The sequence below is a fragment of the Nannobrachium achirus genome (assembly GCF_963921795.1).
Source record: "Nannobrachium achirus genome assembly, chromosome: 11".
NCBI lineage: Eukaryota > Metazoa > Chordata > Actinopteri > Myctophiformes > Myctophidae > Nannobrachium > Nannobrachium achirus.
The window spans coordinates 9,509,810-9,521,224 of NC_137820.1; the positions used below are offsets into that span (position 1 = coordinate 9,509,810).

At 41.5% G+C, this 11,415-nt stretch overlaps 2 protein-coding genes across 2 annotated transcripts in view; both read left to right on the forward strand.

The window, feature by feature from the left end:
* Window positions 1-2,073, forward strand: part of LOC308294113 (structural maintenance of chromosomes protein 1B-like) — a gene marked incomplete at both ends in the record, with an annotated part of 45,831 nt that extends 43,758 nt beyond the window's left edge. The window contains 2 exons of the mRNA XM_080736837.1: window positions 335-445; window positions 1,522-2,073. Of these exons, the coding sequence (XP_080592963.1) occupies window positions 335-445; window positions 1,522-2,073 (663 nt within the window). The remainder of the gene's footprint in view (window positions 1-334; window positions 446-1,521) is intronic.
* A 3,331-nt stretch (window positions 2,074-5,404) lies between these two features.
* borcs5 (BLOC-1 related complex subunit 5) lies at window positions 5,405-10,879 on the forward strand. The gene is made up of 4 exons (XM_080736098.1): window positions 5,405-5,653; window positions 7,276-7,419; window positions 9,430-9,587; window positions 10,640-10,879. Exons 1-4 carry the CDS (start codon window positions 5,596-5,598, stop codon window positions 10,871-10,873), a joined length of 594 nt encoding a protein of 197 aa, XP_080592224.1. The 5' UTR covers window positions 5,405-5,595; the 3' UTR covers window positions 10,874-10,879.
* Window positions 10,880-11,415: the final 536 nt, after the last annotated feature.

An 11,415-nucleotide genomic window follows, 5' to 3' on the forward strand; every position in this document is an offset into this window, starting at 1 on the left:
TCATTTTAAAAATGAGTTAAACTAGTGAAAACAGCAGATCTACAAGCACACAACGCCTTGCACCGCGAGGCGTTGTGTGCTTGTAGATCTGCTGTTTTCACTACTTTTGTGCGACGGCCTTGTATGATGCAGGGCTTCGCTTTGCGAAAAAAAAAATACAAATTTGAAACTTGGAGATGGGAGGTTTCTGCCCGACAGTGACGATATATGCAGTGCTGTTTGTGCATGTGTGCCAGGTAACGGATTTCAGGGAGGATTCCAGACAACAAGCAAATCATTGTCATCTCTGTACATCATTGTATGACCCCTTGTGTACGTGCATGCGTGTGTCCAGGTGACAGATTTCATCAGGGAGGAGTCCAGAGAGAACATGCAGATCATTGTCATCTCTCTCAAAGAGGAGTTCTATAGCAGATCTGATGCCCTGCTGGGAGTGTGCTCAGATGTAAGTAACTACTGCAATTACCACCAACACCACTCTCAATGTCAATGCTAGTAATACTTGCAGATTAACCTCGCCTACCAGTCTTTCTCGGGAGAAAGCCTGGTGTTCGTTCACAACAGACAGTTTGGTTTCCGCCTAAAGCGCGGAAACCACTAGAAGAAGCGGCGTCGCTTTGATTTAGTTCCCCTCGTTTGTTTCCCCAATCACTATTAAAATGCTTGAGAAGCCTAGTGTAGTCTTGCCAGTCGCTATGAGTTGGACTAAAAGATCACATACCAAACTAAATTTTCGAAAGCAAAACTATGCTGCATCAAGGTGTTTATTAGGTAGGCCCTAAAACTATATCCTTGGGTGCAGGGGAATATTTTGGGTTAAAACTGAATCCGGTTGATAGTTCCGGCCAAAGTGTAGTCCGTCTAGGACTACAACATGACGTAAAGTGGTTTCCGCTCCCGACCGGATCAAACCTCGTAAAGTGAAGTGATCCCAGACTACTTGCAGATAACCCACATCTTAAGATTTCAAGGGGGGGAAATCTGTATATTTGACACTGACTCAGTTACCACCATCAAACTTCCAAAACCACCATCAGAGTACATTCAATAATCTAGTATAGTCTAATATGATTCTAGTCTCAAATGTTGTCTAATGTAGTAAAATGTAGTCTAGTTCAGTCTAATCCAGTGTTTCTCAACCTTTTTTCTGCATGGGCACACTTTTCATGTCCCAAGAATCCATGGGCACACCAACATAATACGGGGGTGTAAATATTGTCACCGCCGGGAAGAAACCTTGTATCTCCAAGTTTCAAATGTGTACGTTCCTTCGCAAAGTAAAGCCCTGCTTCATCATACAAGGCTGTCGCACAACGTTAGTGAAAACAGGTGCGAGGTTTTCACTAGTTTAAATCATTTTTAAAATGATAAATACAATACTGGCTTTCAAGCAGTTTCAAGGGGCACACTTGACCCTTCTCATGGGCACACCAAAGGTCCCCAGGCACAGTGGTTGAGAAACACAGGTCTAATCTACCCTAGTTTAGTCGAATGCAAACTAATCCAATTCCTCCTTTCTAGATCGATGACTGCATTATGAGCCGTATGCTGTCTCTGGACCTGAGGCCATTCCCTCTGGATGATGAGGACCACGGGAGAGAGCTAGACCAGGAAGCAATGGATGAGTTGGGGCCAGAAATCACCATGCCACCTGAGGCCCACTCCTCCAACATCTCCATGCCACCCGAGGCCCACTCCTCCACAGCTTCAACTTCTGCCCATGGGAGAGAGCAAGACCAGGAAGCAATAGATGAGTTGGAGACGGAGTCAGAAGTCACCATGACACCTGAGGCCCACTCCAACATCACTATGACACCTGAGGCCCACTCTGAGGCCCACTCCCCCACTGCTTCAACTTCTGGCCACGGGAGAGAACAAGACCAGGAACTAGCAATAGATGAGTTGGAGACAGAGTCAGAAGTCACCATGACACCTGAGGCCCACTCTGAGGCCCACTCTGAGGCCCAATCCCCCACAGCTTCAACTTCTGGCCATGGGAGAGAACAAGACCAGGAAGCAATGGATGAGCCAGAAGTCTCCATGACACCCGAGGCTTATTCCAGCCCATCTTAAACCCTAACCCTAACCCTACTTGAGTGAACACACTGGTGTTTGTGGCCTGTTAACGTCATGACACATTTAAGGCATTTATCTGGTACCACAATAATTGTCCAGAATTCTTTTTTCACTCTTTAAAGTATACTTCAGTCAAATATCGTTTACTGGTTCATTTTGGTGTTGCTAATATTAATCTACATGCAGTTTGTTTATGCATTTAGTCAACTTGATTGAACACACTGTTGTTTGCAGCTTGTCAAAGACATGTCATGTCACATTTAAGGCATTTATCTCGGCCGCAACATAATTCTTTTTCATTCTTTAAGTATACTTCAGTCAAAGAAATTATTTACTGGTTAATTTTGGTGTTGCTGACAGTTATCTACGTTACATTTTCATTTTGTTTACACATTTAGTCAACTTTATTGAACACACTGGTGTTTTCAGCTTGCATGTTAACGACATGTCATGTCACATTTAAGGCATTTATCTGGCCCACAATTGTCCAGAATCCTTTTTCATTATTTAAAGTATACTTATTTCAAGTATAGTTTACTGGTTCATTTTGTATTTGCTGATATTAATCTACATGCAATTTGTTTATGCATGTAGTCAACTTGATTGAACACACTGGTGTTTGCAGTTTGTTACGACATGTCATGTCATGTCATGTCATGTCATGTCATGTCATGTCATGTCATGTCACGTTTAAGCATTTATCTGGCCAGCAATTGTCCAGAATCCTTTCATTCTTTAAGTATACTTCAGTCAAATATATGTTACGTTCTTTTTGGTGTTGCTGATATTAATCTACATGCCATTTGCATTTTTGTTTATGCATTTAGTCAAATTGAACACACTGGTGTTTACAGCTTGTTACGTCATGTCATGTCATGTCATGTCATGTCATGTCATGTCATGTCATGTCATGTCACATTTAAGGCATTTATCTTGCCGCAATTGTCCATAATTATTTTTCCTACGTTAAGTGCTGTATACTTCAGTCAAAGAAAGTGTTTACTCATTTGGTTCATTTTGGCATTGCTGATATAGTTATATACATGCAATTTGCATTTTGTTAATGCATTTATCTGGCTCACAATTTTCCAGAACTTGTATGCATACCTTATCTAGCAGGGGGGACTTTTTGAAGGGGAATAAAATGTAAAATGCCTACTAGACTACGCCTTGTTTTTCTACACAGGTTCTTTTTAACCAAGGCGTAAGCATGGAAATAAGACATCAATGATTTCAAAAGGCTCTTTATTCTTTGGCCTTTGGTACATTCAAATATGTAAAACCAATGATCATGATAGCTATAACCAACATAAAATACCAACATACAATATGTACATTGGGCTGGTGTAACAGAGGAGAAGTAGCACAACAACATGGAATAAGGGCATGTTTTACCATAGACCTACTATTACTTACTAGTTCACCAGGTGGCCAATATGCCGATACATTTTGAATATACTGTATGCCTTCCAATGCTTAAAGGAGTAGTTCACCCCCAAAATTATTTTTTTTCTATTGATTAGTCACGCCATGGAGACTAGAGTTCAATAATATTTTTAGTTTTTTGTCGCATTCCTAAGACAAAAATGTGATAATAAATTTACCCCATTCGTTCCGGATGGGGACCCGTTTCGAAACGGGTCCCCATCCGGAATCAATGGGGGTAAATTTACTCGAAATCACATTTTTGTCTTAGGAATGTGACAAAAACCAAAAAATATTATTATTGATTACTCTCCATGGCGTGACTAATCAATAGGAAAAAAAGTAATTTTGTGGGTGAACTACTTTAAGGGATCCCTGGGCCCTGAGTGAATGCAGCCTTACCTGGTTAAGGCTGGTTACATACCGGTATCTCCCCACAAAGTGTGTCCTCACATTTTGCATAGCCAAAACACACAAAAAAGCAACCAATGAAATGAAGCAAATAAACAATCAAATACATCTCACTCGTGATAGTGTACACTTGGTATAATTAATAATAATGATATAATTTATGCACAGACTGATGCATTGATGTCTATGAATATTGTACTGTTATGTATTGTTTACTCTTACCATGTGATCAAGGTCGTGAGTTACATAAATGATGATGATGAAGTAGGCTGCTAGCTGGGAGCCTGGGCAGTGGGCACAGTGGGACAGTCCTCAGATCTAGCCTTGGAAACCCAGAATCACCTCATCTCAGATGTACAGGCAGTCTTTGTCAACGTCAGTCTTCACTGAAGTGTTAACCCAAAGCCACAAGATGGCAGCATTGTTTCTTTTTTGCCTCATGCCGTGGCGATCTGGAATAATTCAATTTTAGAAACCATTGTCAAATTTGACATGTTGTAGGCTACACCATTTCTAAGTAAATAAAAAGTAAATGTAAGTAGGGCCTACATTTTGTATAGCACATTTCATACCAAGGAAACAAAATGTGCTTTACATTAAAAACAAAGATTTCCACAAACATGCAAAAATAGCCTACACAGTCTGCAACCACTGTCAAATACTTGTACTACATAGGAAAAAGGTACAGTACAGTCCACTGATACAAGGTCAACTAGAAGGATAAAGAAAGACCACAAGTTAAAGCTTTTGGCTTGTTCTTGTTTAAACCGGGGTCTAATTATTAACTCATTTTTGACAGACAAATAAAACAGTACATAAAGGCTATGCACATCGCATGCATAAAGACAAGTGAATTTATCGATTTTCGTCCCACTGGAGTTTGCATAGAGTATGACAGTATGGCATGCTGTAGCCCTGAAACATGACGGTCATGGGACCGGGTGTAAATGAGCTGGGGCAGAGCGACTTATTTCTCCCCTTACAACTAAACAAACATTCCGATTTCACAACTAAAGTGCTTAATAAAGTCTCACACCTGTCTAAATACGGTACGTCCTACTATAATTACCCGGGTCCTCCGTATTCTTTAATAAGAAGCCTTTTTATCCGATCGTTTCTGTTTCCTTGTATTTCTCATGCGCGCCAACCCCATCTTTGGACACTGAGATGTGGGCGTGGCCTTGCAGAAATCAGTCCGGAAATACGTGGGGAAACAGAAAACTATCGGATAAAAAGGCTTCTTATTAAAGAAATACGGGTAATTATAGTAGAGCGTACCGTGTTTAGACACGTGTGAGACTTTATTAAGCACTTTGTTTGTGAAATCTGAATGTTTATGTAGCTGTAAGGGGCTAATTAAGTTGCTCTGCTCGAAATCATGTCAACCCGGGACCATGACGGTCGTGTTTCAGGGCTACATCAGTATATTGCATGCGTGAAGCTTCCACGTGATCTCTGTGTACGGAAGTGCATCTGCGCTTCAATTTACAGCCTGACAACTGGCACTGACCAGGGGTATTTGACAATAAAGTAGAGACTGACAGGTCTACAGGCCCAATTGACGTTTTACTTGGTTCAGTTGTTATAATATTTCCAGTGAACTAACCATTCGCATGGCACAACATCCATCTGCCTGCTGCTGACAGTCTTTGAAGGAGAAGTCAACATCAGCTAGCTTACACCATGGGAGCGGAACAAAGCGGGGATTCGGAACACAAGCATTCCGATTACAGCTCATCAGGTGAACTTTACTAGCAGTGCTGTACTTGCAGTTTTGTCAGTTAGAACTCATGAAATATGTCATAAAACAGAGAACACTCGGCGCGTTATTATCAGTTATTATCAGAATATCAGCTGCTTATTGTGCAGACAAGTTGACCAGCGTTCAGGTTTCGGTACCCGTGCCTGCGAGATTTCTGTAGGATCTAGCCGCAAATACTAGATTTTAATATATATATATGTTGAATCAATATATTTAAAAAAATAATCTAGTGTTGCAATTTGCGCCTGTGTAGGATCTAGCAATATATACTAGTAGGAAGACCGAAGACGCCTTAAGGTGACAAGCAGGGCGAGGTCGAGCCATGTCTTGGCTGTCTGGTCAGTGATGTATATCGGACCAGTTACCCATATATGGAGACCCCCTGGTACCCATATATGGAGATATGCTGTGACTGTGAGACGCCAAACGTGCTTCAGTTATGTGAAAAATGAAAATCCTCTGATGTCTATCACATCTGACATCATCATACATACAATCCCTTTTATTATGCCCTTACATGGAGATCCTTGTCTGAACCAGCCACACAGATATGGGCTGTCTTCCTCCATATATGGGCATTCCCATATATGAAGTCCTGTTAGATATGGTCTTAGTATTGATGACATCAGGGATCTCCATACATGGGCATAAAAGAGATTCTGTTAGATTCTGCTTCAGATTCCCATGACATCACAACATACAATCTCGTTTATGCCCATACATGGAGATCCCTGTCTGAACCAGCCACACAGATATGGGCTGTCATGAGTGGTTCCCATGACATCACAGTGCTGTCAACGTGTGATGTCAGAGCGGCAAACCCATAGACCACACTAGACACTGTGGTTCCCCAGACACATCACTGTGACATCACAGGTGACATCACATGTCACAGTGATGTGTCAGGGGAACCACAGTGTCTGGCGGTACCCTATACGGACAAGCTGTGACGGTTCTGATAGTAAAAACAATTATATTATTATTTTGTAACGAGGCCCATTGTTCTCAGGGGCCCACTATTCCTGTTACATTTAATAAGTGGATAATCCTTGGTTGAAAGCTGATTTAGGACATTTCACCCCCCAACCTCTATGCTTTAAACATATACAGTGAGTATATATTTTGTCGTTCCTCTGCTATACCACAAAAATGTGGAACGCCTTACCGAAGGCCTTAAAGGAGTGTGGATCACTAGCATCCTTTAAAATCGCCCTGAAAAACCACCTACAGGCAGCAGCCGTTCGCAACTGGTAAAAACAAACATAGCCCAGCCCTACCCTCCCCTGACCCCTCTTTGTATTTACCTACTGTATGATGTTTTTATTTTCTATTTTTAAATTGTTTTCCCCTTTTTTTCCTGACTATATCTACTGCATAGTACTGTGTTCTATCCGTCTGTCATTCAATGTTATATGAGATACTTAAATGGTTTCCTATGGAAATAAGCTTAGTCTTTTCTAGGATCTTTTAGTAGACCTTGAACTGTACTGTCATGAAACTGTACTTTTTCCTATGCAAACTTCTTCTAATTAAGTCTTCAATCAATCAATACAGTATATATTTTGTCTGATGATGGGCTTGATTGATTGTGCTCTTTGCAGTGGTGCCCTCCCCGGCCAAACACAAGGCCAAGATGGATGACATAGTGGTGGTGGCTCAGGGGACACAGTCCATGCGGAACATCCACAATGACCCAGATGTCATCAAGCTACAGGAGATCCCCACGTTTCAGCCACTTCTGAAAGGTAGCTTCAGATTCTCTTAGCTTCCCTTGATTCCCTCCAAGTCTGTTGGATTGTTTTATCTTGTCTTCCAACTAGGGCTGTCATGATTATGACATTTTACATGACGATTAATTGTCACTCAAATAATTGCGATTAACGATTTAATTGTGTTTTTGTCGTTGACAATTACATTTCTGTTTGGCTCGTAGGCTTTGAAGTTGCACATGGTAGATATGACACATAACCTAAATATACAGAGAAATTAATGACATATTTGACTACTTTATACTTGAAAAAGAACCTTGATAGTGGAAATAGCCGATCTACAAGCTCACAACGCGTCGCATCGTGACGCGTTGTGAGCTTGTAGATCTGCTATTTCCACAACTTTTTGACTTTTTTTAATATATGAACATTTTTCAACATGGAAACAATTATGACGATTATGAAAAATAATCACGATTATGTCAAATAATTGCGATTAGACGATTATGTAATAAATGTGACAGCCCTACTTCCAACTAACATCTGTTTTTACAGCAGTGCTTTTTTACACATGTAGATTTTCTCACTTCCCAGTACAGTCACATTATACTGTTAGTCACTGAGCAATGCCACTTGAATAGTGGAGAGTTCAAGGGCTTTGAGAGTCTTTCACTTTACTTCTCCTTCACTTTACCCGCCCACACTTTACAAGCTGATCTTGTGATTTGAACTAGTTCACCATTCCCCTTTAACCAAGCCACATTCTCCAATGAAGCTACTCAGTGGTCAACAACACTTTAGTTGTATACTGTAGCTTGGGCATACAGTATCTGTGAATTTGTGTAACCATGTACAGGTATGTATGGCAACTAGGCATGTGTATTTCAGTGGAATACAAGTTTGTTCGCCCTCCTGGCAGTTCGCCAAAAAAGTCGAATATTTCGCCCGACCTTTCGCGCGGTGCTGGCATGACTTTCGCCCATGAATGACCTATTCTTATTATTGATTGATGTACAGTACGTTAAGACTTCAACTTGTGTAGCCTATGGTGTGAATACTAATGGATAGAAACACACATAGACATCTTCCAAATCGAATGATTGCTGATAGTTGTGCAGAACAATGTGAGCACATAAATGTCAGTTATTGGTGAAAACTCCAGGCGAACGGACACAGGGTTCCCACGGTCATGAAATTCCTGGAAATATTTTGAAATTAGAAAAATATTTTTCCAGTACTGGAAAAGTTTTGGAATTCATCAAGGGTCCTGAAAGGTCCTGGAAAAAATAGCTATGTATTGTTTTTGGTTATTGATTTTGTTAATACCTCTGAAATGACAAATTAAACATTGGCCAAATTGTCAAATATTAGAGGCAGAAATTGTGAAAATAGCAGATCTACATGCTTGAGCATGTAGATCAGCTATTTTCACAATAAAACCATGTTATACAAAATTCCTCTACTCTTAGTGCTCCTCAGGGTGCCGGGGTCCCCAGTTCACATGTGATTATTTCGGGGGTCACGGCCTGAAAAGTTTGAGAACCACTGGTAAATGGTAAATGGTAAATGGTGCATTTATATAGCGCTTTTAATCCAAAGCGCTTTACATAGATTGTGCATTACATTCACCCATTCACACACACATTCATACACCGGTGGCGGAGGAAGCCATGCAAGGCACCAACCTACTCACCGGAGGCAATTAGGGGTTCAGAGTCTTGCCCAAGGACCCTTCGACATTAACTCAGGGGGAGCCCGGATTCGAACTGGGAACCCTTCGGGATTTATACCCTTCGTGCTCTAATACCAGTTTCTCTACCCCTGAGCTATGCCGCCCCTGGCATACACCACCTGTCTTTGGGCATTGCGCATAGGAGTAAGCGACTCGTTATTGAGCTGAATTATTGTTATATAGTCCTGGAAATCGGGTTAAATATTCTGGAAAAAGTTTTGGAAAAGTTTTGGAAAAGTTTAGGAAATTAATTGGTAAAAATGTAAACCCTGAGTGTTGTTCTGAAACTCATTTGACCATGGTTTGCTCTGCAGGAGTGCTCAGTGGTCAGACGTCCCCGAGCAGTGTGTGTCTAGAGAGGCTGGACTCGGCCCAGGTCCTGCAGCTGTGTGTCCGCTACCAGGACCACCTCCACCAGTGTGCTGAGGCTGTGGCCTTCGACCAGAACGCCCTGGTCAAGAGGATTAAAGAGGTACGGGTCCTGGCCCCCAAGTTGTGGAATAAACTCCCTGTCGCACTTAGAACAACGGACTCACTCGCTAGCTTTCGCCGTGGACTGAAGACTCACCTTTTCAGACTCCACCTAAACCCTTAGCACTACAGAAAAAATCAATGACCACACATGAAGCTAGTTAGCATTTGTTTTGTTTTTGTTTTTTCTAGGTTTTTAGAACTTTGATTATATTGTGTTTTTTCTAGATAGATATCCATTTGCATTTGTTATATTGTTGATGATGTACTACATATTATCTTGTTTATTATTGTGATGTTATCTGCTTATTGTAAGTCGCTTTGGATTAAAAGCGTCTGCTAAATGCCTAAACTGTAAACTGTAAACTACCCGTTCGGTGATATGAGCACCCAAAGTATGTGCAGAGTTTGGGTTATGCGCTGTGTAGAGAGAATCAGTGATGGAAAGTAACGGTGTACTTGGTTCAGTTCGAACACACACACACACACACACACACACACACACACACACACACACACGTCACCAAATATTTGTGTGATAGGATAATTCTTTTAAATGAACAATTCTGAGGAGAACTTAGCCAAGATCGGCTATTTTTGGCAAATAGGTTTGGTGTAGAGGTAAACAAGTACAAAGTGAAAGCTCAAGTTTACTAAGTATCGACAATTGAAGTGGTTAAATGTCTGAAAAAAATACTTTAACACGAATCCAACATAGACTGATGACAGTGCTGTCAAACAAGTTTATGAGTATCTATGAAATCAATGAAAATCTGCATCACACATTTATACAATATGTAGAGGGGTCCCTGCTTCACGCTCTCTCAGCTAAGGGATCCTTGGCCTGAAAACGTTGAAGACCCCTGATGTAGACTTAAGTTATATTTCATGCCTATATGTCTCTCATCTCTGTCCCTTCCTCTTTCTCTCTTTCTCTTTTCATCTCTGACCACTCTCTCTTCTTTACTGTCTGCTTCCTACTCTGTTTCACTTTTCTGCACGTGTCCGTGTTCCTCCCTCTCTCCCCCCCCCCCCCCCCCCCTCCTCGACCAGATGGACCTTTCAGTAGAGACCCTGTTCAGCATCATGCAGGAGCGCCAGAAGCGATACGCCAAGTACGCCGAGCAGATCCAGAAGGTCAACGAGATGTCCATGATCCTGCGACGCATCCAGATGGGCATCGACCAGACCATCCCTCTGATGGAGCGCCTCAACAACATGCTGCCCGAGAGCGAACGCCTCGAACCCTTCAGCATGAGGTCCGACGGCGAGCCTTCCGCCAAGTAGAACGCCCGTAAAAACGCACCGGGATCGTTTATTGTACAGCGGAGCGAAGGTAAAAGTGGGAGTGACAAATACCCATTTAGGCCTAGAATTATTGAATGCTTTAACTGTTGAAAAATAGCAGATATACAAGCTCACAGCGCGGCACCGAGTGCCTTGTAGATCTGCTATTTTTGAAAAATCGTTAAAATTTGATTCTGTAAGTGTCTTTTTGAATCCTTCTAAGGTTTTTTTTAAACCTATGCTTCTATGTCAGCAATCTGGCCGGCCATCGTCAAAGAAAAGGTCCTTTTCACTTAACTGGAGCTCAGTTAGTCTGTTCTTGAGAGACTACTATATGTCAGTGGTTCTCAAACCTTTTCATGTGAAGGACCCCCAAAATTGTATTTATTTGGCCACGGACCCCCATCTCAAAATATCTAGTTCCAGGGACCACCCAGAAGCAACATTTGAGTTACAAACGTTCGCTTTGAAAATACATATATTCAAAGATTTGCACACATTTTCACGACTTTTTCAAAAATAGCAGATCTACAAGCTCGCAG